This window comes from Camelus dromedarius, chromosome 34 (genome assembly GCF_036321535.1).
Source record: "Camelus dromedarius isolate mCamDro1 chromosome 34, mCamDro1.pat, whole genome shotgun sequence".
NCBI classification, from domain to species: Eukaryota; Metazoa; Chordata; class Mammalia; order Artiodactyla; family Camelidae; genus Camelus; species Camelus dromedarius.
The window spans coordinates 14,762,941-14,790,276 of record NC_087469.1 but is presented as its reverse complement, the minus strand read 5'-3'; the positions used below and the strand labels follow the sequence as shown (position 1 = coordinate 14,790,276).

The 27,336-nt window shown below is 42.7% G+C and overlaps 2 protein-coding genes across 4 annotated transcripts in view; one reads left to right on the top strand and one right to left on the bottom strand.

The window, feature by feature from the left end:
- Positions 1–18,723, bottom strand: part of FAM118B (family with sequence similarity 118 member B) — a 38,028-nt gene extending 19,305 nt beyond the window's left edge. For both annotated transcript variants that reach the window (XM_010986251.3, XM_031443412.2), the window contains exon 1: positions 18,647–18,723. The gene's annotated coding sequence lies outside the window, so the exon portion shown is untranslated. The remainder of the gene's footprint in view (positions 1–18,646) is intronic.
- A 57-nt stretch (positions 18,724–18,780) lies between these two features.
- Positions 18,781–26,741, top strand: RPUSD4 (RNA pseudouridine synthase D4). 2 transcript variants are annotated; one of them, XM_031443411.2, is made up of 7 exons: positions 18,781–19,028; positions 19,399–19,564; positions 20,862–21,063; positions 24,101–24,194; positions 24,270–24,414; positions 25,564–25,661; positions 26,197–26,741. In XM_031443411.2, the coding sequence occupies exons 1-7, from the start codon at positions 18,843–18,845 to the stop codon at positions 26,434–26,436; spliced, it is 1,131 nt and encodes a 376-aa protein (XP_031299271.1). In that variant the 5' UTR covers positions 18,781–18,842; the 3' UTR covers positions 26,437–26,741. The 2 variants fall into 2 exon arrangements, with proteins under 2 accessions (XP_031299271.1, XP_010984555.2); XM_010986253.3 differs by lacking the exon at positions 18,781–19,028 and adding an exon at positions 19,098–19,169.
- Positions 26,742–27,336: the final 595 nt, after the last annotated feature.

The following is a 27,336-nucleotide window of genomic DNA, read 5'->3' as shown; positions in this document are numbered from 1 at the left end:
AGATCAATAAAGAGAAGCTGTAACTGCTCAAAAGTTTAGTAAATTTGCTAAATATAAGGATCACTAATTCTAAAATAGCAGTATTTTAAATATTGCTACACACAGGACAGAACACAATCCAGAATCCCAGAGTTTTGGGTGTTTTATTACCTTACATGGTCAATATACAGAAAGAACCTAATCACTAATAATTACTTGAAGTTTGCTGTTTTATTAGCTTTTTTATTTCTTAAAACATTTAAAAATATTTGCTGAATTAGCTTCCCTGGTAAACAGGCTAATTTGCTCACTCCGTATTTCATCACACATAATGGAATTCTTTGATATCACAAACCCGAGGAAAATAGGGATCACAGAATCACAGCAGTGAGCGAGGAAGCAAACCACCTTTCTAGTCAAACCTTTGGTTCTGTTGGTGAGAAAGTGGGGAGCTCAGAGAAGACAGATGAATTACCTGACTCACAAATCTTGCCTCAACCTCATAATCATCTGAGATGCTTGTTAAAAGTATATGTTCTTAAAGATGAAGTCTTACTAATCAACTTAAAAGATACTATATTTCCCAGGCTCTAATCCCAAATAACTGAACCAGAATCTTCAGGGGAATCTTATGATGAGACACAGGAAACACCTAAATGAAATGCAAAAAAACATCTTCCACAATCCAATGTTTTGCTAAATAGAGGACACACACCGCATGCCGCCCTCCCTTCTTCCACATGCACACATCGTTTATTACAGTCTCGCCAATACCAAGAGTTAGGAGTTAACTACCATTAAAATATTTCCATGAGGTTTTAATATATGTGAAGTCATTTCTTCCTTTAAGGTCTAGTCTATGTTCCAGACTGGAACAGTGGCAGCAGAGTGGGAACCTCTCCCACATACAGGACAACCTATCAATTTGGGGATATTTTTTAAAAGTACATGAAGAAAAGTGTGTATTCTTACACTCTCTCCTTAAATATGGTTCTATAAGCCTGTCATCTGGACAACGTACACTCATGTAAAAAATACTGTGCATTGAGAAAGATGAGAGTGAACTACAGAGGGAAATCATTTAATGTTCATTAGGTTTCAAAGATGGACATCTTCAGAACCCAATGTTTAATTCAGCTACGTTAAACCAGAGATTTAACAAACTCTTAGATGGTGCTTACCATGTGCCAAGCACTATTTACAAATATTAACTCGTGTAGTGCCATAACCTTATGAAGTACTATTATCGTCCTATTTTAGTGATGGGAAAACTGAAGCATGGAAAGGCTGGGTACCATAATTCAAACCAGGGCGGTCTGCATCCCAGGTCCATGCTCTTAACCACACCACCACAACCTAAAAATGTTCTCCAATTACCAGCCTCTCAGTCTTTTTTTTTTTTCCGCCTGTTTTTAATTTGCAGTCCAAAACTACCAAAAAAGGAAGCTCCTGCACTCTAGAAAACAGATTTTCTTGAAATAATTGTGTGATGCTTAATAGCTGCTACATGACCAGGTGCCCCGCTGATGCAACCAGTATCAACTAAATTCAGGAGCTGAATGAAACCACTTTTTTCTGGTGATAACCACTATTTATTATGCACCTCTCGCCACCATTCATCTACCAGAATCCTAGATCAGCTCCATCATTTTCTCCTGGAAAATATGCAAGATTATTTTTGCTGGATTCTCTTCTCTGACAGATGGTCAATTCTTAGCGTCTATACCTGAATACTTAGCCTTTTAAATTTTTTTCTTTACAGAGTCAACTGTTCTGAAGGCCCTGTCCATCTGCATAATTTAAAAGAATTAAATATGGCCAACAGCACCTGAGAAGCTGTTACTGGAATGTTCTGGGTCCTCTTACTTAGGAACTGAATGAGAAGTAATTCAATATGCTCACATGATATCTGATCATATACTCATTCTGTTTTCTAATAAGATGACATCTTTTCTTCAGGCTAAAGGATGCCTCATATGACACAACCTTATATGTACACCCCAGTGACATCTAAGTATAAACCATATCTTATTCCTTCTAGAGTGTTATTTCAGAGAGAAAAAAAATCCATTTTAGTGTTTACCCTAACAATCTGCAAGTACTGCTGAAGAGCTTCTAAGCAACCTGAAAACCCTGCACAGAATTCCTACATGCATCAACTAGTTCACACATAAATCTCTTTTTGTGATCACTATTTGAGTTTTCATTTTAGTGGGACTTAGCAGAGGTGGAAAAAAGCTTTTCTGCCACAAGAAAACAAAGGCAATCACCAGTGTCTTCATTACTCCAATTACCGCTAAGCCACCGAGAAATCCTTCAAGGCCAGCTGAGTTCAGCGTAATAGAAGTTAGACACTTGGTAAGTCCCGAGACAAGTAACCTCATTAACAAAATTTTTAAGGCCTAAGTCTTCATATCAGACAGGACACTTTCACTTTGAATTCTATCAACTTGGCAGGAAACAGCATACTTACATCTGGTGGGTAAAAAAGGGAAAAAAATCAAGGCAAGTGTTCTAGGAAAAATCCATGAAGAAACATGGAAAAAGGACAGGAGAAAAAGGATTGGTTATACGAATGAAATTAGGTTTATATAAACTAGAGGACTTGTGAATTTGAAAATAAGAAAGAATTTCAGAAGCTCTTGCTTTCACAGCATCTTGGTGCCAGGAAAGACGGCAAAATCTGGCTTCTTTTTCGTGTAAGAACGAGTGAGGTCCCCCAGCCTGCTCTCCTCACGCTGACCAGGGTCTCTCTGCACTTTCAGTGTGTAGCCTTCGGCTCAAACCGCTGACACGCCAGGAGGAGCGCAGAATAGTACACGTGCAGATAAGGGTGGATGGAATTAATCAAACGGGGAGAAAAGTTCTGATGATAACATTTTTGCCTGGAAATAAAAGATCTACATACAAATGACTAGCCCGCGAAGGTGTACATTTCTTGCTTTATAAGATCAGTTCTATATATAGCTAGCTTTCCCCTCTTCTATTAAAAAAAAAAGTAATTAGAATAAAGTCTGGCTTATTTCTCTAGCATAAATATAGAAATGGGTTAACCTCATTTGTTTAAGGGAAAAACACAGTTATCCTCTGACCTGGAAGAAACCAATCCCCGCGACTGTGGCTTTTAGACTAATCCCAGCACATCTGTTTTTTAGCAACTGTGTGGGGAGGGAGGGAGAGTCAGCCAGTGTAGGGTACTACAAACGGTCGACAATGAACAAATACAATGGTTTAGCAAGGCAGGTGATGAATTCAGTCCTATAAAGCAGACTGCGGGCTATGCTACTTGTTTCGTACACAACAAAGTTCCCATCTTCTTCTTATTCACACAAAGAAATGGAACTGATGCAGAGGAACCGCACACAGCTGCGCCAGGGTGTGATTCCCCCGGGTACCCCGGTGTCGAGGAGGTTCCTCTACCTCTGGTTAACCTAGTCTGCTCCTACTTTGATCCCTGACTCTGTGGACCCGACACCCTCTGCCTTCTGCCAGATGAGATCTGTATCACGCTCACTTTCTGAAAATTTGCTTTAATACAGTCACTGATAAAATGCCAGACTGATAAACCACTTATTCTTGGGATTTTACCAGCAAAAAATGACCTATAAATGAAAAATGTGAGAATGAACTCATAAGATACAGGGTTTCTGGAAAGACTTTAAGGATTGAGAGGTATAACCACAAATTCTAGAAAGCCTTTTAACTCAAGTCCCCAAAATAAACCACATTGGTATTCCAGGCTCAAGAGCTCAAATGTTGTCTGCATCAGCGATTCTCAGTTATAAAACTGAAATACCACATCATGTACAAGGAACAAAGCTGTTTCAAGGAGTAACGGAACATCCAAATTAAGATCTGATTTGAATTAGAAGTTAGTGATGAGGCTGATGATTTTATCGTGCAAAGAATAACTGGTAACTTCCTTCTCTGTCATGGCTTTCCCTCCTGTGAAGCTTCTGAAAAGATACATCCTGAAAACAATGTCACATGTTGCTAAGGAAGGACACTTGAAAAATACTGAATAAAAATATTTCCCCTGTATCAAGTAGTACAATCATACAAGCAACCCCATCACAAAGGGCCCAGGCTGTTCATTAAAAATGAGATTAAGTAAATCTTCAAGGGCAAGATTCTACATTCTAGCGAGTCCCTAAGAACTAAAACTCTCCTGGTAAAACAACGTCGATTACGAATGGTACACCCTCAGCTGCTTCCTCTCCTGCCGAAGAGGACACTCAACGTGCTGAGTGCACGTGCAGACTCCTTCAAGTCTGGGCGAGCCCGGAGGGTGTCACCATTATGGACGACCTCTCTATGACTGAAACCTGACAGGTCTTGAAGGGAAGGCTTTCTGTCATAATAAAAATAAAAATGTTTAGTACTTTGACATGAAGCTTGGCAAATGTTATGACTAAAAACCTCGCGTAGCTGAACGTTAACAGTGACTAAGTGAATTGTCAGCACCAGGTGAGACATCTCAGAGGTCCCCACATTGTGGCCTGTACTCCAAACCCCATCAACAGCAAAACAAGGACAGAATATAAGAAAGATACAGACCTGTCTTTGCATGGTATCTTAAACAGATATAACATATGAAAAAAAGATAGACAACTTGAATAGACTCCCATCTTAGGTTTTTAATTATGTTTAAAACTCTAATCATCAAAATACCCAATAAAGAGGGATTTAAGAGTAAATGCGCTTTAAGTACATTGAATCTTTTAATCTTGTCATTCAGGGGCCACTGCATGTCCATAAAATGCTTGCTCTTGAACTTCCCCTAAACCTAGGATGGCACTGGAACCAGAGGCCTAAAGAGGTCACAGCATTTCCTTTGAAGGAAAGAGAGAGGGCAGACCATTACATTTTGGGGTGATTCACGTGCAGTCATATTTAAAGGAAGGAGAGAAAAGGTCCTGCAAAACTTTCAAGGGCCCTTCTAACTCTCAGTTAGTTATATTAACTCATCCCATTTTCCTTGTTCACTGTGATGTGAACGTAGATTGTTCTGCTTCAGAAAGTCACAGACCTGAGCTTCTCAGCGTTTTCTTCCGTGATCTGATCCTACCTCAGCTTCAGCCTCATGGGAACTAAGCTAGAAATGATGACCAGCAATTTGCAGAAGACTGAAATATGAAACCACCGCACAAACTGGGGAAGGAATCAAGAAGAAAGAAGTTTAAGAAACCACAAACGATGCCCTGAAAAATAAAATTCAGAAACAACACGGGAAAAGATCAGGTATAGATAAGGATAGCTGGAACAGCCCCAGTGATCTCATTGGATAAACCAAGCCCAGTTCTGTATGGAGAGTACTGCGCACCTGAAACAAAGACGATGCTGAACATACACACCGACATAACACCCCTGATACGCACATGACTTTGGCAACATTCTACCACATCAGTCATCGATTAGGACCTAATGAGAGTAGAGTGCCACATTTAGGTTGGAAACTTAAGAAACACATGGACAATTTCACTGAGTCAAAGAACAGAAAATATAGATCAGCAAACAAAAATGTTAAAAGGACTGACGGTACCAAGCTTGAAAGAAATAAGGCAGGTAACCACACCTGCTCTTTAAGCACAGTTTCCCCTAGATGAGGCCCAATCCTCACCCCCATCACTGCCCCTTTTGGAGGTAAGTGCATTCAGCACCGTTGCCATCCTTTGCTATAAAACAAAGCCCTTTGGCTTTTTAACCTGAGATCTATAAACTGAAATGGTAAAATTTTCAGTGTTTACTAAATGCTAGGTCATATGAGCTTGAGATTCAACATCAGTTGCTTATTCACAGAAAAAAAAGAGATTTCTTTTTGTTTGTATAGCTGTCCTATGAAATGAATTTAAGAAACTTTTGTGTTATTTTAGAATTCTCTAATTCAAGTTAAGGCATGAGTCAGGGTATTTATAGGTTACCATCTGCAACGCATTTATGGGATGGAAATTCTTCGCCTATTTATTCATTTCTTTTGGTTTATGAACTTTCCCAATTTGACTGAGAAGTCTGTTCCTAAAAAGCTGAGGTGCTCCCTCCCTCCCTCTAGACCTGCTGGCCTCTTTACTGTTCCTCAGACAGCCCTGGAACACCCTTGGCCTTTCTTTGTACTGGTTGTTCCTCCTCCTGGACGTGCTCTTCCCCCAGGTGTCTGCACAAGTTTCCAAGCCTTTGCTTAACTCACACCTTCTCAGGGACGCTTCCCTTGACCACCGTATTTAAAATCACAACCTCCTCACTCATTGCATCAACTGTTCTATTTTTCATTTCATAGCACATACCACCCACTAGCATACTAACTATATTTAATATTAGCATAATAAATATATTAATAATGCTTATTATTCACATCTGCCTCCTCCCATCAGAATGTAAACTCCTCAAAGGTAGGGACTCTTGTTTAGTTCTCAGTGTATCCCAAGGTTGTAAAACAGTGCCTGGCAGGGAGCAGGCATGCAAATATTTATTGAATGAACTAACTGAAATGCAAGATGTTGCTCATGATTAGAATTACAAGAAAGACATTTATTATGCAACAGAAAAAGCGTTTCCAATTAAAAGCAAAACCCCATTACTGCTTTTACTGCAGCAAGGACCATAAAAGGACATTTCTTTTTTAAATGGGACAAATGAAAAAAGACAAATTCCTGTGAAAATTGTGTGCACAGTAAATCAACATTCAAGCTATCACTTTCCCGATACACCAGCAGTCATAACAGGGAGTGAAGGTAATCTGATTCTAGCAGGCAAAAGGATTTCAGACTTAAGGTTTCAAGACTCTCCTCTGACACTAACTGAACATTTTTACATATAAATCATTTTATTTTTTATAACTCAAGTTTCTGATATCTAAGATGCAAACTGATTTTATGGGTGGATTCTTAAGGCAAGACTTTTCTGGCAAATGACTCAAGGACATCAGTATTTAGGGCTAAGAAATCAGTTTCCTGTATTTTATACATAAAATCTATCTAAAGTGTTTTACCGCTAGAGAAGAAGAAAGGCTTTGTAGCAGCAAAAGGGATTTCAAAACACAAATTAGATTAAGTCATGGTTTAAAGTCACTCAATGGCTTCTCTGTGTTTAATAAAATGAAACGCCTGCTCATGCCTGCAAGACCTGGTCTGGTCTGGCATCTACAGTCCCCTTCAGAGCATCTCACCCAGCCTTTCCCCCATCCACACAGAACACATCACACAGTTTCCTGCTCACACAGTCTTTACTTAGTCATCATACACTTGGCAAGCAGCGCCTTCTCCATCCCCACCCATCCCCTAAGTCTCGGCTTAACTGTTACCTTTTCTGCCCCTTCCCACCAAGTGTCTCACCAAAGATGACTAAGAGCATACCCTTAGGGGCCACACCCCCAAAAGATCTCCACCTTTTAGAGGAAACAGAACTGTAAACAAATATTTATAATAGATTTGCACTAAGTTAAATGTGCACGTATGTGGTTCAGAGACGACTATGTTTGAGTTAAGAGCAAGGAAAGCTTTATGCGAAATAGATACCATTACGGCAAAATTCAATGAAATCGTTAGGATTTCTCTTCCTTTACCTCTCAAAAGCATGTGACACTTAATCCCATTCTCATCTCCTCTGGATACTATGTTTTTCTGGCCTTCCTCCCAACCCTGTAGAGGAAGCTCTCTTCCCTTTGCACACTCCCTGAATGTGGACCAACTTCAGGGCACTGCGGGAGGCTCTCCAGTTTTACCGCTTTACGTATCTCCTCCCCTCATTTACTCCAATGGTTAAATTAAAAATGCCAACTAAATGCTAATGACTCCCAAATCTGGATCTTCAGCTCAGATCTCTCCTGTGTTTCAGACCCATGAGAGCCTACTCAGAAGTTTCAGTACACAGTCCTTCAAAACTCAAACACACCTTAACAGAGTTCAATAACCTGTTCCTTATCATGTGTCAGAGGTCTCTGAATGGCAGAAACAATCTCTGGGTGGCAGGATTATAGGTGATTATTTCCTTCTTTCTGTCTCAATCACTAACACAAGTACTTACTGATTTTGTCATTTACTTTAGAAAAGTTCTTGCAAGGACCTTCCTTGGATCAATTTCAGTAATCCCTCAAGAACAAGAGACCGAGGGGCCAGGGGAACGCAGGAAAGCGGTTAAGCTTGTAACTACAAACCACCTTGATAGTCCTTTCAGGGACATTTGTTTTTTTCTAATAAAAATTAACTGGGAAATATTCTCTTTGATCTGTAAATGAAGTGAGAGATGAAAGTATTGTTCAGATCTGAAATAAGAATCTGAACGCTCCAAAAATAGGCTGTTATCTGCCACAGAGGCCACCAGAACTAGGAAGATGAGCCTGACTTAGAAGAAATGGCTTTAAAAGCATTGCTTTGCAGAGGAGGTGGCATCAGTCTTAAAAAGTGGCTGGTGAAAATAACTGAGGGGAAAAAAAAAAAGATGAGAGAAAAACAGGCTAGGGAGACCCAGAAACACGCTTTCATAAAGAGCGAAGGAGGTCAGGGCAGGACGACAGAGGATCCACGGGAGCAGCCTGGGAGGAAGCACACCCTCCCTCACCGCCCAGGAAGGGCCAGTCCAGGCAGGCGCCCCGGGCAGACAAAGTGAAGCAGAAAAGCAAGGGCCAGCGCGCTGTAATCCCACCTACAGGGAGCTGCTGCTGATACTTCGGTTTACGTGGGGAAACACGGTTTTCAAGAGGAGCTCCTGGAGGAAGTGTAAGCATCCCGGTTTCATGTTCCTATCAATTCAAAAACTGGATTCTTAAGAGTCTGCCCTGCTTTTACAGTATCAATTTTCTTATATGGAAGCCCCCTTTGTGTTTTTGTTCAAACTTTTCATCCTTCATTTATCTTAGTGTCTTAGTAAAATTAACTTCTGAAAAAGTCAGGTAGCTTGAGGATTCATCCAAAGAGAAGAGAGCGTATCTGCAGAGCAGAAGAAAGACAGCAGCATTTCCAGTAACTGAGGGGGACCGGGAGGGAGGCAGCAGGGGCGGGGTCTCCCTGTCCCAGAGGACATGCCTTAGAGGGGTCTACAGAGCTGGGTGAAGAGATATCACACGCAGGGCTTGCCAATATTTTCAGGCTGACTTTCATTCTAGCAACAGATCTCAAATCTGCTCCAGTGCAGAGAGCAGAAAACTGAAACACTATAATGGGCCCTCTCTGAAGCTACCATTTCCATGGGACGAGAATCAGTGTTATGAAAAAGAAAAACAAAAGAAAGGGAGAAAAATCACAGAAATAATAGAACAAAATGTCCCAGAACTGAAGGACATGACTTTCCAGAATGAAAGGGTCCACTGAGTTCCCAGAACAGTAGATGAGGAAAGACCCACACCAGGGAACAGCATCATGAGATAAACTTCCAGTGAGGGAGAAAGGAAAAGAAAAAACCAAACCAACAAAACAGTTACATAAAAAGGTCTAAATGACCGTGCTTGGAGAGTACCTGCAAACACCAGACAGTATGACAGACCGTCTTCAAAACTCTGAGGGAAAATTATTTCCAACCTGGAATTCTACTACACCTCCAAACTACCAAACAAGGTTGTGGACAAAATAAAGCCATTCAAATACTTCGCGGCAAGTTAGGAAGTAAGGATGTAAACCTAGGAATGGGATGGCACGGGAGCCAGCCCAGAAAGGGAGTAAAGGTCAGTTCCTGAATGACACTGGGCGATAATTCCTGATGGGAGGCAGTGGAGGGCAGAAGAGGAAGACGCAGGGCTCCCGTAAATCATGGCAGTGACACATCTGAGCCCATGGAAACACACACAGGAAACGTTACAAATAATGTGATAAATACGTTGGAGCATTTGGAAAAAAACTACTGTGCGCAAGTGAACAAAATAGGCAAAGGTGAACCCACACACAAGGAAGAGCAGAGCTGTCACAGATCACCTGGCTCGACGGCGAATGGCATTGGGCAGAGGTATAAATACGTAAAAGCGTCCTGTTTTAACCAAATATTACAAGATGGCAAACCTCTAAGAAAGAACAAAGGCAAAACATTCTCTGATGCAAATCGCAGCAATGTTCTCCTAGGGCAGTCTACAGAAGCAATAGAATTAAAAGCAAAAATAATCAAACGGGACCTAATTAAACTTACAAGCTTTTGCACAGCAAAGGAAACAAAATGAAAAGACAATCTACATAACGGGAGAAAGTATCTGCAAATGATGTGACTGACAGGGGCTTAATTTCCAGAATGTACAAACAGCCCATAGAATTCAATAACCAAAACACAAACAACCCAATCCAAAAATGGGCAGAAGAGCCAAATAGATGTATCTCCAATAAAGACATACAAATGGCCAAGAGGCACATGAAAAAATGCTCCATGTGGCTAGTTATCAGAGAAATGAAATCAAAACAGAATGGCCATCGTTAAAAAGCTCACAAACGATAAATGCTGGAGAGGGTGTGGCGAAAAGGGAACCTTCCTACACTGCTAGTGGGAAAGTAGTTTGGTGCAGCCACTATGGAAAATAGTATGGAGATTGCTTAAATAACTGAAAACAGACTTACCCTATGATCCAGCAACCCCACTCCTGGGCATATATCCAGAGGAAATTCTAATTCTAATTCAAAAAGATACATGCACCCTAATGTTCATAGCAGCACTAGTAGCCAAGACATGGAAGCAACCTGGGTGTCCATCGACAGATGATTAAAGAAGTTGTGGTGCGTGTGGTGCACACACACGCGCACACACACACACACACACATATGGAACACTACTCAGCCATAAAAAAGAATAAAATAATGCCATTTGCAGCAACGTGGATGGAACTGGAGATCATCATACTAAGTGAAGTAAGCCAAAAAGAGAAAGAAAAATACCGTATGATATATGTGGAATCTAAAAAAAAAGAGACAAATAAACTTATTTACAAAACAGACTCATAGACATAGAAAACAAACTCATGGTTACCAGAGGGGAGGGGAGGGATAAATTGTGAGTCTGGACTTGTAGATACACACTATTATACATAAAATAGATAAACAACAAGGTCCTACTGTATAGCACAGGGAACTGTATTCAATACCTTGTCATAGCCTAAAATGAAAAAGAATATATACATAAAACTGAATCACTGTGCCATACACCAGAAACTAACACACTGTAAATCAGCTATACTTGAATTAAAAAGAAAACAAACCCAGAACAATATGGCGATGTTAGGGGGTGGAGGGTGCGGAAAGGCAGGATGGGGTGGGTGGAGGAACTGAGTCCTGATCTAGCACCTAACAGGCCAGACACTTGACAGCTGACCAGAGCTAATACCATATTGGGCGATTTAGAAATGTGGAGATGAAGCCTGAGGTAAGAGGAAAGTAACCCCATGGCTCCCCTAACGGCTGAGCCTGGGAGGCGGGGAGAGCAGAGGAAACTGTTGTTTTTTCCTTTATCTGACTTTTTAAATCATGCACATGACTTACTTTGATTAAAAAGAAATAAAAAAGAGAGAAAACAGCAACACTCAAAATTTGCAATTTTTCTTTCTACATTTTTTAGTAACCTTATCTTTTGTCTGGTATATCCATAACGAAAGAATTTTTAGTCCAGGACCCCAGAGTGCTGTGGGCTAGGAACGAGGGAGGGAAGCCCATTCCTGGGCATCCAGCATTCGCTGAATCAAAATTTCTAGAGGAGCTAGCTATAGATTTAAAAGTACCTCGGGGGATTCTTATCATCAAGCAAGTTGGAGAAATGCTGACTAGCACACTGGGGTCAGTAAACTCAGAGTGGATTTGGTTTTCTAAATGAGTTAATGCTGCGGTGCTCCTTATGACAGCCGGTGTAAGTTATTTTCACTAAACTAACAATATTATTAGAGCAAACACTTACAGCATGTTCCAATTATTAACAACTAAAACACACACACACAAACCACATCTTTTTACATGGGCAATTAATCCATGACAAAGAAGGCAAAAATATACAACAGGGAAAAGAGAGCCTTGTCAATAACCGGAGTTGGGAAAACTGGACAGCTACATGTACAAGACTGAAACCAGACCACTTTCTTACACCACATATAAAAATAAACTAGAAATGGATTAAAAACTTAAATGCAAGACCTTAAACCATGAAACTCCTAGAGGAAAATATAGGTAGTGTACTCTTTGACCTTGGTCTTACAACTTTTTATGGATCTGTTTCCTCAGGCAAGGGGAACAAAAAGCAAAAATAAACAAATGGGACTACATCAAACTAAAAAGGTTTTACACAGCAAGGGAGACGATCAACAAAACGAAAAGACAGCTTACTGAGTGGGAGACGTTTGCAAACGGTGTATCTGATAAAAGGCTAATATCCAAAATATATAAAGAATTCATACAACATCAAAAAACAAAACAAAACAAAACAAAACAACCCGATTTAAAAAACGGGCAGAGGACCTGAAAAGACATTTTTCCAAGAAGACATACAGATGGCCAAAAGGCACATGAAAAGATGCTTAACATCACTTATCATCAGGGAATCAAAACCAGAAGGAGATACCAATTCATACCTGTCAGAATGGCTACCATCAAAAAGGCAAGAGGTAACAAGTGCTGCTGAGAATGTGGAGAAAAGGGAAACCCTGTGCACTGCTTGTAGGACTGTGAGCTTGTGCAGCCACTACAGAAAATTGTATTAAGGTTCCTCAGAAAATTAAAAATAGAACTGCCTTATGATTCAGCAATTTCACTTCTGGGTATTTATCAGAAGAAAACAAAAATAATTCAAAAAGATATATGCACACCAATGTTCATTGCATCATTATTTACAATAGTCAAGATGTGGAAGTAACCTTGTGTCCACTGATAGATGAAGAGAGAAGATGTAATACACACACACACACACAGATACTGGAATATTACTCAGCCACTTATGACAATATGGATGGATCTAGAGGGTATTATGCTAAGTGAAATAAATCAGAGAAACACAAATACCATATGATCTCACTTATATGTGGAATCTAAAAAAAATAAAATAAAGAAAACAAAATGAAAACAGACTCATACAGAGAACAACAGGTGGCTGCCAGAGGGGAACGGGCGGAGGTGGGGGCCAAACAGGTGAAGGGAATTAAGAGATACAAACATCCAGTTATAAAATAAATAATCCACAGGGATGTAATACACAGCATACAGAATATGATCAATAATATTCTAATAACTTTGTACGGGGACAGATGGTTACTAGACTTATCATGGAGGTCAAAATCTACCTCTCTAACTTATTGTTGAAATTTTCAAATGATGCAAAAAACAGGTTTATTCAACTTAGGCAACTACCTGTTGCAAATACCTTCTCGAATTTCTCTACAGCTTTTATCCAACCACATGGTTGAACAGTCCTTCAATTTTCCATTGTCCATGTTCTGGAAACAGTTTCCATGTTCACCCTTTCAGCATATATTCCTTTTCCCATAAGATACTTGGTCATCTTCACTTATACAAATGCCATAAAATAAATAATAATAGCTCCTTAATATCTTGAAATGCTCCATGTAACACTCTTATTTTAACTTCTCATCACAGAATGCTGATTCATAACCTGAGTACCTACTACAACCAGAGGCACTGGTCGTGCTGCTCACCACCACCACCTGACTATGTAGGTATTATTAATTCCATGCTTGTAAATAACAAAGTGTGATGCAAACCCCAGTCTGTTTTCAAAGATTATGCTGTTTCTAAAATGCCAAGCTGCCTCTCTTCCTGCGAGCACTGGAATTTTAGCCTGATTTCTAGTTCACTTCATTCCTCTTTTTGGATGAGAAATTTAGGGCCCAAAACTTTGAGGTGAATCCCCTAAGTGGTAGAATTAGTCCAAATTCCATAGCTCCTGACTCTGTATTTTTATTCCACAAATCCACGCACCTGGTGCCGCACAGAGCTAGTACTTCTTGAAGTTCCAGTGCTTTCCCCTGCGTTAACTCAATAGACTCTCACGGTGGTTCTAAGGTAGATACCGTCCGTATTTTAGAGGATAAAAAAACTACAGCGAGAGAGAGGCTAAGAAACTTGCACAAGGTTACACAGCCAGCAGTGGCAGAGCTGGATCTGAAACCTAGCCTGTCTGACTCCAAAGTGCAAGCTGTTAGCATCCCCAAGGTTTTCAGCCCACGTGTCTCTCTGGAATGCCCATACAGTTTTAGTCTTCTAATTAAAAGTGTATGCCTAATGTGTGGACCTTTTTTGCACCCTGATTCAAACAAATTAACTCTTAAAACAAAAGAAAGTGAGACCAATAGGAAAGTCTGTGCACTGACTGGCTGCTTGGTGATATTAAAGAATATATATTTTTCAAGGTGTGATAATTGTATCGAGGTTATGTTGAAAACTAGTCCTTATCTTTTACAAATAAACACTGAGGTGTTTACAGATGAAATCATACTTCTGGGATTTGATTCAAAACCATCTGGGAATTAAAAGTGGGATACAGAACAAGACTGGCCCCGTGCTGGCTGGTTGGCTGAAGAAGCCGGCTGATGGGTACAAGGAGTTTATAAGAGTTTACTCTGTAAACATTTGAAAATTTCCACAATTAAGAAAAAATGCATGATAAAAAAAGGAGAAAAAATGTGATATTAACAGTATTTGGGAACAGAACTGTGAATGATTTTCCCCCACTCTACTTTTTGTATTTTCCACGTTTTCTGTATTATTTTTATAGTGGAAAGCATAAAATAAGCTATTTAAAGAAATTCCCTATCTTCTCTAAACAGGCAGAACAAGACTGCCCATAACCTAAGGAGGTCAAAGCTTCATATTTCCCATCTCTTTATCAGTTAATTACCTTTCATACACTTTTAAAAAGGCCACTTTGTAAGGAAAAGTATGGTCTTTAGATATAAACTAGCCAAGAGCATAAAGGCACACAAGTGCAAAATGATTAGAGACAGATTTAACACAAATAATTATGGAAACTAGACCTGTGGTTGCGATCACGTTGTAGCGTACACAAATGTTGAATTATAATGCTGAATAACTGAAACTTTTAATAATGTAAAAAAAGAAAGGAAACCCAAAACAGATATGTTCAGACAGAAACGTGCTACATTTCAAGGGATAATATATGTCATGCTTTGGTTAAAAAAAAACAAAACAACGAACTAGTGATACAGTTCCTCTTGATAGTTAGGCAGAGTTTGAAGGGACAAAGACCTTAAGTATGTAATGCTGACCTTCCCCATAGTCAAGTGGGCCATAGATAGGGATCTCTTCAGCCTGTGGATGGACGGTCAGGTGGGGACTGGGGACAACCACAGCTCCCAGGCCAGCTGTCTTCTGTGGGTCGCTTCCAGTTTTCCTCAGTGACACATCAATCATTTACATACGTGTCGCCGTATGAAAAAAGTTTGGGCGGCAGTGATTTAAGCCAGACCTGCCCTGATCATTACTCAAAAGCTTAATATAAGTATCACAAGGGGCAACAGTATTATGCAATTGCTGAAATGCTGGCATGGAAAAAAGAACTAACACCCATGTTATAGGTCAACAGCATTGCTTTCTAATTTGTGTTTTCTATCTGCACTCCTTCCCACACCCTACTTAGGAAATCTCAAGGTACACCCCAGCAGCACTCAATGAAGTAACCTCCAAACACAAACGTTAGCTCAGTGGCACAAGGTTAAACTCTGGGGATAAAAGCAAAATCCTGGTTCTCTGTGCCAACGCTAAACGTATTCAAGGTAAGTCTGAAACACATTCCACTTGTTGAGAAAGAGAAGTACTTCAGTGTCAGTGGGAACTCTTCAGAGAATAGAAGCTTAGAGCTGGCAAGGATCTTCTTTTAAAAGACAAAAACCTGAAGCACAAAGCACTTGCGCAAGTTCACAAGCAGCTGAACTGGGACTCGTCCCCAGATCTCCCAGCTCCCCACAACTGCCCTTTCCAGGGCACCTCCAGAGAGATCCTGCTGCCTGCTCCTCTGAGTCTGTCTAAAACCATAAAACAATATCCAAGTACTTCCTGCTCTTCAGGGAAATTGAATCTCTGGTTAATTTGCAACTAGCAGATTGCTGTTCAAGGAACCAGAATTTAACCTTATGCTGCTAATTAACCTTAAATTTGTGATACTTAAACACAAGTTCCTTTATTAGTCAGTTCCTGTTCGTATTTAAGAAATGAAAAGGAGGCTTTGCTGTTCTTGCACAGGTCAGGAAATGGCCTTAAAAACAAACAATTAAGTTCTTCTTCACATGGTTATTTTAGGGGCACACACTATTATATATCAAAACCTGTGTAAATAAGCCATGTCTGCACTCTACAAGAATGAACACACCACTAATAAATTTCCATCCTGTACTGAGAAAACAGTCCAGACAGGAAGAGTCCCCAACGAGAGAAGATGAGATTGGTTGCAGAAATGGAAAAATGAAATGCCTAAAAGAGAATCAACTGGATGGGGAAAAGGAAGGAGGCAATATATATCATATTTGCATAAATTCAAATCAGCAAGCGCCTACACTCAAACATTAAGGAAACAGAAACTTCTGTGCCCATATTGGCTAAAGCTGTACTGTGATATGAGGCAAAAACTCTGAATTCTTCAAATTTCTCCTACCAAGCTGCAACAAGAAAAACCCAAAAGTTCCTTCTCCAGAAAAAAAGCCACCGATTTTTTTATTCCTAGGCACTACTGTGTGTGCCTTGGGTTAATCTGAAACCCAAGAACACAAGCTCTGTGTCCCTAGCAATGACATCCGAGTTGGTTCTTTATTTTGTTTCCTGCCACAGAAGACCCAATTCTGCAAGAACAGGTGTCACTTCTTGATGTGCCATTAAGGACAGGTGAAGGTAGAAATAGGTTCTCCCAGCTCCCACACAATCCATAAAAGTCCGATATCTAAAACAGGTTTGTAACTAATGATATGAATTTCAGTCCTGATGTCCAAATTTCAGAGTCCTGGAAAGGAGGCTTCATGTACCTAAGTAACATGTGATATACAACTGTTCAGTGAAATCAGAACCTGGGTCTGGGGCATATCAGTAAAAGGAAGTAATTAATTCTCAACTCATATAGATCTGTGTGTCCTCCCAGTAAATCTGCAGGGGAAAAAAACAGTAGGAAAGAGAGAAGTTGTTTCCCAATCTCCACTTGCATTCCTCGTATTTATACCCCAATCACCTTGCTTATTGCAGAGGCATACACGGGACTTCCCCCTCTTTACAAACACATTTACTCTCACCCTCACTCTTCTTCAGGTCAAAAGCAGACAGAAATTAGACAAGTCAAAATGTTCAGACACACCTAACATGTCTATGATACACTTAAATCATCGGAGGAGTATTTGGGAGTTTACCCTGTACCAGACCTGGGGATAAAAAAATGAATGAGTCCTTAAGGGACTCACAGTTCAACAGCTGCTGCCAATGGTATATCCTGACCCATATAACTCAAAATCAGCTCAAATGCAAAGGACAAGACAGTGCAGTGAAGAAGACCACTGGACGAGCCATAGCCTTATTACTCACCACCCAGACTGCTGCATCCTAGCTGATTTCCAGGCTAGCAAAGCCATCTCCTTTTCAATCTGTCCTGCATTCAACTACCCGGGTCACTTTAAGAATTCCACTTTCAAGGAGTCTCTTTCCTGCTCTAGAAGCTTCAAAGACTCCTCACATCCAGTTCAAACGCTTCTTCAAGTTAAAGCCTTGTACAGACGAGCTCCACTTAACCTGTTCAACTTTGTTTCATGCTCAATATGGCTCCCTTCTGCCAAACCCTTTTAGAGGGGAAGGGCGCAAATCCAACTCCACTAGTTCCTCTAACTTCTCAGGCAGCCTTCATTCTAAGCCGTCTTAAAAACTGTTTCCTCTGTCATCAGCACAGATCCGTTAATTGTCTGACATTCAGGGCTGGACATCAGCTTTGTTAACAAACGGCAGGTATGTCCCAAGGCATTTTTAACATTGCCATCCTAACCAGATGCTCATCTTCCCCGCCACCCCTTAGTGAAGTCAGAGGGTCTTGACTTAGTGAAGTCACTGGCAGTTGGGGCATGGGAGTCCCAACACTGCACCTTGTAAGAGAAGGAAAGAGGGTCTGGAGCGGTTGCAAACCACGGAGGGGGAAAACGAAGGAAGCAGAAGACGGAAGGGAAGATTCGTACTCTGTACTTTGTCTTTCTTTTGGAAGAAGTAGGGAGAGGGAGGGGGAGAGGAGACTCCAAGAAATGAATTCTTGAAGAAGGCAGAAGAAACTCAAGGTGCTCCCTAGGAAGGAAGTATGGGCCCCCGGATAAGGGAAGGGCTCCCCATCCCCTCTGGGAAAGAAGGCTAAGTTGCAACGTGAAACAAAGAGGTTGGGAGTCAGGAGGCGAGGGGGGAGAGGCTTCTGAGATCTGGCATCTCTGAACGTCGAGCGGTAAGGAAAGGAGAAGGGACGCGACGCCTCCCTAGGGGAACTGGCCGAACACAGGGGACGCGGTTGCCGTGAGGGACGAGGTGGGCGCCCAGGACGGTCCGGGGCGAGCGTTTCTGGTGCGTCGCTTCCACGGGGCGCGGGGGCGGGGAAGTGTTTTTGAGTGGGATCTTCTCCCAAAGGGAGAAACGGCTTCCCAAGGCAGGGATCTCCGAAAACGGGAATCCTGAGGACGCGAAAACGTTAAACCGCTGAGGCACCGGCATTTCCCAGCCCCAGTCCGGCTTCCCCACACACTCACCGCGTCTCCTCCAAACGCCACCGCTCCAGCTGCAGCTACCGGCCGGCGCAGCCGCACTGAGCGCGCACCGCCCCCACGTGACTCGGCCCTGACCCGCCCCGACAGCCCCACGTGACCCGCGGGGCCCGCCCACGCCCTCCTCCAGCTCGCCGCCCTTCTGCACGTGCTTTTGGCGCGCCCCGCCCTTCTTGGCAAGATGGCGGCGCCCGGCTGGACGGCGCCGGGCCTTTGGATCCGCGGTTCCTCGCAGCGTCGGGGGAGCCTCTTCACTCTCGTCTCAAAGCCATTCTGCTCCACTGCTACTGCCTCTAGGCCCCTGGATGCCCAGCGATTAGCGGAGAGGCTCCGAACCCAGAAACAAGAACAAAAGGCGAAGGAGCGGGTGAGGCCAGAGGACCACAATTCCCAAGAGGCAGTGCGCTCACGGGTTTCCCAGGCGGGGAGGGAGGTAGGAGGGTCTCTGACAAATATGAAGTAAATTTCGAAGACTTGTGGGAGAATGGGAAGAAAGCCCAGGGGAGAGGTCAGTAGGGTGCGGTATCTTCCTGTGGGCTGGGTCTTTGGCTCCTGCCAACTGCGGGCCTAAGCACTACGTGGGTACAGGTGAGACAGATACGCACCCCTGCTTTCAAATTACCCGGGAAGGCGAGAGTCTAATGGTAACATATAAGCATTCCCAACCTAAATTCTCACACAGACTTAATGAAGCTCCTCCTCACCAGGCATTTCCCGTCTCTCCTTTCCTCCCGTAGGTGCCCCCAAGTCCTGTTCAGCGGAGAGTGCGAGAACTAGTGCGGTTCACACAGCAACTGCAGCGAGTCCACCCCAACGTGCTTGCTAAGGCGCTGAGCCGAGGGATTGTCCACCAGGACAAGAACCTTGTGGTCATCAATAAGCCCTACGGTCTCCCTGTGCATGGTAAGGAGCACTTGGGAAAGGGAGGGGGCCGCTGCTGTTCTCTGCTACAACCAGGGGCAACTCTGGTACATTACTTGTGGGGCTCTCTGAAGCCTTGCTTTCAAAATAATTAAACTTTTGGGGGATACGGACTTATGTAAGGCACTACTGAGGACCCAAAGATAAGTAAGACAGTCCCCTCCTTCTAAGCATCTGGCAGCCAGCAGTGATTTATGGAGTTTGCTGTGTGCAGGCCATCACAGGGGATTGCTATAGAGAAATGCAAACGATGTGTGCTCCTGCCTTCAGATTAATTTCCATCAAAACTTGGAAAGAGAACATACCGTGGTTCTCCCCAGGGTACCTAGAATTTAGTGGACACTCAGATGTTTTTGAATATGTTAAATTTAGTTGTCAAAGACAGCTGGAGTGAATCAGGAAAGATTGATCGAAAAAATGCATTTGTGGAAAGAGTTTTGCTAGGGGAAAACGCATATTTTAGCTCAAAAAACGAATGCTTTGTGGGGAAGTATGGAGAAGGTTGTGCATGAAGACAAGGAATTAAATCAGACATTGCCCAGGGCTTTGTGTGGTGTTTTTCTCTCTTGATCCTCACAGTAGCTTCCTGCCTTTCTATTCCCTGTGAGATAATTATTATCCAGATACTTATGTTTAATACATGAGAAAACCAAAAGTTGGAAAGGGTAAGTAATCTGTCCAAGGTCAACGGCTAGTTAGGAAGGTAGGTACATAGAGTGGAACCCAGGAATGTCTCACCCTAAAGCCCAGTGTCTTACATCTTCTGTAGTGCCTCAGGAGGGCCTTATGGTCTTGCATTTCTCACTAGGGTTTACCTGGCAAATTCTCAAGCCTTTGTCTATGTAGTGAAATATCAGGCCTAATTTTGGTTGCTGATTTTAGTGTAAATACATAAGTGCATTTTTAAGTTTATATGTATATGTATAAAGTATACATATGTATGTATATATACTTCTCCTGAGATATGTATGTGTATTTGTCTCAGGAGAAAGCTACATTCTCTAGGACAGTGCTACTCAAACTTTAATATGCATGTGAATCACTTGGACATTTTGTTAAAAATTCAGACTTTGATTTATTAGACTGGGTTGGGGGCCTGAGATTACCATCTAGGAGGCTCACTGGGCACACTGATACAGTGCTAATCCCTGCTCCATACTTCAGTGTTAAGGCTCTAGAAAGCATTTATAGTTAATCCAGTATGGGCTGTTTTCCCAAGTAGAGGTCTTTGGTGGAGTCTTTTTCTGGCCACTCAAACCTCTGGCTTTTTCCTTCTTAGGTGGCCCTGGGGTCCAGCTCTGCATCAGTGAGGTACTGCCTATCCTGGCAAAAATGCTTCGTGGCCACAAGGCCGAGCCCCTGCATCTGTGCCATCGGCTGGACAAGGAAACTACAGGTGTAATGGTGTTGGCTTGGGAAAAAGAAGTGGCACATCAAGTCCAGGAGTTGTTTAGAACCCGGCAGGTGACCAAGAAGTACTGGTATGAAGCCCATTGATAGCGATCGAGGTGGTGTCAATGCAGGCATCCTTTTCATCTGTTCATCCATTCATTTAGCAGGAACCCCTGGTAATAGAAGGCGCTGTACTAGGACCTGTGGGCAAATAAAATGTATAGGAATCAGATTTAGTGCTTAAGAGTGTTGGAGTCTGATAGCATAGTAGTTCCTAATGTGGCTGTACATAAAAATTATTAAAACTTACTTCTACGAATAATGCATGATTTCATTCCTGTAGTAAAATGTCAGACAGCAAAGATAAAGCAAAAAACTTCTGGAGAATCCATTCTGTTGTTCTAGGTCCTTCCCTTGGGGTAGTTTGGTTTTTACTCATCTGGTCTTTACTCAGCGTATTTATATTCGTGTCCAGCATATATACTGCATGTGTATCTACATGCACACCTGTATGTATAGGTCTGTATCACATTGTACAGTGTACATTGTACTTTCTTTTCCCACCTGACTCTCTTGGGGATTTTTCCATGGTAGTGTGTATAGATTTATCTATTTTTTTTTTAAAGCAGAAAGATACATCAGCAAAAATGAAACCTATTCCTGTCCCCCATCTACTCAGTTTCCTTCTCCAGAAGCAGTCAGTGTTTTTAGTGTCTTGTGGAAACTTCCAGACTTACACAGAGCCTGCATAGTGCCGAATGGCAGCGTACTGTGCCCTGCTTTCCAGCCTTTTTTCACTTGGACAGTATATCTTGGAGAGCATTTTGTGCTGTACGTTTAGAGCTTGCTCTTTTTAATGGCTCTACTGTATGTTTTCATTGTATGGATATATTGTAATTTCCTTATTGATGATTGTTTAGATAAGGTCCCATTTTTCAGAGCCTATTGCAAGAATATGTGAGTATATCTTTAGGACAAATGTCCAGAAATATAATTGCTGGGTGGAAGCATGCGCACATTTAAAATCTGACTAGTTACTACCTAAATTGCTTTCCGAAGTTGTTGTGTCAGTTTGCACTCCCACTGGCAGCGGTTAAGTACCCACTTCCCCTTATGCCTGACCAATGCATTTTTAAAAGATTTGCCACCCTGATGGATAAAAAACTATATATGTATTTTTCCCTGTGTAGTAGTGAAGTTGACTGTCTTTTTGTGTTTATTGGCTGTTTGAGTTTTCCTTTCTATGACTAGACCATTTTCCTTTGCCTACTTTCTATTGTTTATTATTTTCTATCTGATTTGTGATTCTTTTTTTTTTTTAATACTTTGGACGCTAGTCTTTTTGTATTACAGATTTTGCAGCTGTTTCATAATCTTGGGAACCTTTAAAAAATCTATATGCTTGAGATCCACAGAGGTTATGATTTATAAGTCTGGTGGGTGTGGCAATTGGGCATCTATATTTTAAAAAAAACTCCACAAATGATTCTGATGTAGAATCGACTTTAAGAATCACTGTAATAAGAGATTACAGATAATGGAGGAAGTTTAGCATGGTAGCTAAGAGCTCAAAAAGATCTGTGTTCAGTTCTCACCTGTGTCATTTACTAGTGTGGGACCTTCGGCAAATTACTGAACCTTTCTAAGCTTTGTCTTCATAAGAAAAAATGGGAATAATGGAGTTGATGAGGGAGTTAAGTGAGACAATGCATGTGAAGTGTTTAACACAGTCCCTCCCTCATAGTAAAGGCCGAAAGATAGAAAATCAAGACTATTACTATGTATGTAAGTAGTCAAAATGTAAGTGTATAAAAACATGTTGTATTATCTGTGAAAATTGTCCATGGAAGTTCAGCATTGGTAACCATTCTCAGCATCAGGCTTCATGGAGGAATTGAAATAATTAGTTGGGTCTTGATGAAAAAAGAATTTGGTAGACGAGGTGGAGAAAAGTGTTCTAGATTGTGGGGACAGTGTGCACAAAGCAGTAAGGCATATCCTCCAGGGTGGCGAAGGGGATGCTGGCAGATAATGCTGGAAAGGTAGGTGGGAACCTAGTTAATGATGGTCTTAAATACCAGGTGCAGGAGATAGAATAGAAGTGAAACATAGTAGGCAACTGACAAACATTTGCTGACTTACTATGACAGCAGTTTGTTATATTATAGTTATTTGTTTGAATCTTCTTACTGGATTGGAATTCCTCCAGACAAGGGATTTTTGTCTTGCTCACTCATGCAGACCTAGTTACCTACCTTAACCGGTGCCTGTTTACATTTAGTGAATACTTACTGACTGAGCATTTCTGGGCAGTAGTGTTACGTCCCTAGGAAGGGCGATCTGGCAGTCACAGCTCTGTCAGTAAGGGAAAATGTGTCAGACAGCAGCCCAAACCACTACCAACCCACAGCTGGGCTCCAGCGTGTGAAGTGTTACATCTGGGTGGGCTTTTGACCCCTTGGCCGGTGATTTTGTGTTAGGCCACCAAGTAACCAAGCCAGCTGATTAACCTGGAAGGGGCATAAACATAAGGACAGATGAAACAGTCTCCTACCTGTCTGTGGTGTGATGGAGGGATTCCTCCCACAGGAGTGATTTGGAATGACTTACTGAGCCCTGGGTGTGGTTCCTGTGACTTTTCTGAGCCCAGAACCTCCCTGTTTTATCTACTTGGCAAATAGGGAAGGAGTGATCCTGTGAATTTTTCGTTCAGTTCATTTATTCATTTATTTCATATGCAACTGAAACTTACCATCTTTTATTATTTAAAAAGAAAAACAGGATACCAAACCATATTGCCCTAGTTTTATTTTGAACTATACACGCTCACTTTTAAAGGCTGGATGAAAGACCATGTTAGCAATATAATTTTCTTTCTGGTTTTTTCCCCAAATATTCTACAATCAGCATGTATTACTTTAGCAGTAAAAAAAAAAAACCAAAACTGTAAGAGTAGTGTCAAGCTCTCAGGCCAAGCACTGTGCTGAGAGATCATTAGGGATCCTCAAGTTTTAAGAACTGACCACAGTGCTGTAGAGGTCCGCTGTTAAAACCTCTAAGTAGGCAAATCCAAGGAGCTCCTCGCTCACCTTCGTGGCTTAAGCAAGGGCCTGTGTCTCCCTGCAGGGCCATCACCGTGCGTGTCCCGGTTCCTGCGGCAGGAGTGGTGGACATCCCCATCATCGAGAAGGAGGTGCAGGGCCAGCAGCAGCACCACAAGGTGGGTGAGCTGCCTCCAAAGAGGTGGGCGTTCTGCTCTTCCTTTAAAATCATATCTTGATTTCTTTGGCTTCAGATGACACTGTCCCCCAGCTACCGCATGGACAACGGGAAGATGGTGAGAGTACGGCCCAGCCGGAATGCGCACCTGGCTGTGACTCAGTACCGGGTGCTCAGCAGCACCCTCTCCTCCGCCCTCCTGGAGCTCCAGCCTATTACTGGTGAGGGTGCCGCCAGTCTGCAGTGGGTGGCAAAGCCCCAGCGCTCCTGAGCTTCACCCGGGGCTCTGTGCTGGGCTCTGCCCTTCTTCTGAGCAGCTTAGCTTGTGCTTTGGGGGCGCTGTGGTCGCAGCTGGCGTTTGAGATGGTGCCTCTGGTGCTGATCTGAGGCTGGGAACGCCAGTAGGGATGATCGTTAAAAACAGGAGGTAGCAGAAGGGTATAAACAGTCTGCTTACATTTATTTAAAAATTTGCAAGTTGATTCTCAGAAAATGAAGCATAGAGTTGCATATGATCCAGGAATTCTGCTCCCTGTATATATGCAAAAGAATTGAAAACAGGGATTCAAAAAGATACTGCATACCCATGTTCGTAGCAACACTATTCATAAAAGCCAAAAGATGAAGACAACCCAAATGTCCATTAACAGATGAGTGGGTAAATAAAATGTGGTCCTTCATGCAGTGGAATATTATTCAGCCTTAGAAAGGAAATTCTGACACGTGCTGCAATGTGGGTGAAGCTTAAAGACATGATGCTAAATGGAATAAGCCAGAGGCTTAAAGACAGATGTACAGTTCCATTTATGTGAGATGCCTGGGGTGGTCAAATTCCTGGAGACAGATAGTAGAGGGGTGGTTACCAGGTCCTGGAGGGAGGAGGGAGTTACTGTTTCCTGGGGACGGAGTTTCCGTTTGGGGTGATGAAGAAGTTCTGGAAATGGATGGTGGTGGTGGTTGCACAACAGTGTGAATGCACTTAATGCCACTGAACTGTACACTTCAAAAGCGTTAAAATGGTAAATTTTATGTATATTTTACCACAATAAAAAATAAATGCACAAAATAATACTATTTCGTGTTATACAGTAAAATTAATTTTTTAAAAAAGCGTGGCAGTGATAGACACCAAGTTGATGATAATGGTTATCTGTGGTGGAAAGAGGGACCTGTGAGGGGGGAAACTTGGAGGCTTAACAGTATTTATAATGTTTATTTACTAATAGCTTATAGTTTGTTATATTATTCTTTATTGCAGCTGGGGCTTTGCCAGTGTTACTGTGCTTTGATTTAATATGATCAGAAGGAGATGCCGCCAGCAGGGTTGTTTCTGTAGCTGCTCAGAAGTTTCCTCTCTCTTTTTTTTAAAGGGATAAAACATCAGCTTCGAGTTCACTTGTCTTTTGGGTTGGATTGCCCGGTCCTCGGTGATCACAAGTACTCAGACTGGAACAGGCTGGCCCCCCAGGTAATACTGGTTTGAGCCAAAATGCAGCGGAATAAGGGCGGGAACTTCTGCTTTCCCCTCATTAAAGGGGGGCCCCTGAAGTGAGTCGCAGCAAAGGCGTGTCGACTGTCTCCAGACAGGGTGCCGTGCTAGTTCCCTGGCTTATGGAGCAATCCGGAAGCAGTCAGCCCCGTCCTCGTGGAGCTGCAGGATGTGCTAGCAGAACTCCTCTGCTTCGTTGTTTACACTCAGATTTGCGACTGGGGGCAGCCTTTCGTGCTACTGCTGAAGAGCCTTGGTGGAAGCGTTTTTGGGTTTTGCCATTAAGCTCATTCTCTTGGAAGGCCAGAGAACTGGTCAAGGAGAGCTTCCCTGGTGTGGTGGGTTTTCTCTTACATGGGTTCTGAACCCTTCCTGGAAGTGGCCCTGAAGCAGGCTGTCTGTCCCTGTGTCTTCTGGGGGTTGATGAGGCCCCGTGAGTGGAGGTCTTCTGCCCCGCCTGCCGGTCAAGGAGGACCCGTCAGCCTTGCTCTCACGAGCCCTTTTCTTTGTACAGAAGCTGCCTGTCGGGATCCTGAAGAAGCTGGGGCTGCCGCAGTCCAAGGCCCGCCACGTCCCCCTTCACCTGCACGCCCGCCAGCTGACCCTGCCTGCCCTGCAGTCCGGGAAGGAGGAGCTCAGCTTGGTCTGCAAGCCTCCTCTCTACTTCGTACGTTCCCTGCGCCATCTGGGCTTAGGGATCCCGAGTCAGGATCAAAATGGGGACGAGGATGCCGCACACCCAGGAGGGCGGTGAACACTGTCGGGCAGTTTGCCCTGAGTTCTTCGCTTTGTTTAAGGACCTCTGCTGATTTCTCGCTTGGGACAGACTCCAGAAGAGCCAGGTGTGATGAGTTGGAGAAACATCTGCCTCAGGCCTTTATTGGAGATGAGCATCTGGTTACCCACACTTTGGCCATGCTTTGGAAAAGCCAGAGCAGTCTCCCTGCCTCAGAGTGGAAGAGAGCGTAGGACCAGGCAGATGGGTCAGTAATCAGAGAAGGAAAACTAAAGCACAAAATCTGTGCCATTGTTCATCCAACAATAAAGCTCTTGATGCATCAGGAGAGTCCTGTGGTTGGAAAGGACAGAATGGTCATCTCGCTCAGAGAAACTCAGAAGCGCCAGCTGCATCCTCGTGGCGCTGCAGGCTCTCTCAGCAAAGCCCCTGCTTTGTTTGATTAGGAACTTTGTAGACACTGATCATAGACTCAGGGATGTTCTCCAGCCTCAGCCTGGGAGCCTTGCTGTGCTGGTGACAGTGGAGCCTCTGAAGGGGTGTTTGGTGACCAAGGAAAGCAGGTGTAAATGGCGGCAGGTCACAGAAGTGGGTGAAGCAGGCAGGGTGTCAGGCCATGGGGGCAGCACCCATGTCTCGAGGGGGCAGTTGTTAACCCCAGCTGAGTTGCTGTGTGGGAACAGATTCTCTAATTATTTCAGACAGTCAGGAAACCCAGATGTTTATGTGAAATCTCTGAGTATCTTGCCAACTAAATCAAATGTTTAAAAAACACTTGGGCAGCCAAGCAAATCATATTTGCAGGTTGGACTTGGTCTGTAGGCTACCTGTTTGCCATCCATGTTTGAAGAATGGGGTAGGAGTTTGGGGAGAGGTGCCATCGTGAAAGTTCTGGATCAGTGGTTGGCATTTTAGCTC

Coding starts and splice junctions, on each gene's coding strand:
- RPUSD4 (XM_031443411.2), top strand. CDS start 18,843: ATGGCGGCGCCCGGCTGGACGGCGCCGGGCCTTTGGATCCGCGGTTCC. Junction 24,195..24,269: donor GCCAGCAGCAGCACCACAAG/GTGGGTGAGCTG, acceptor CTTTGGCTTCAG/ATGACACTGTCCCCCAGCTA. Junction 24,415..25,563: donor GGAGCTCCAGCCTATTACTG/GTGAGGGTGCCG, acceptor TTTTTTTTAAAG/GGATAAAACATCAGCTTCGA.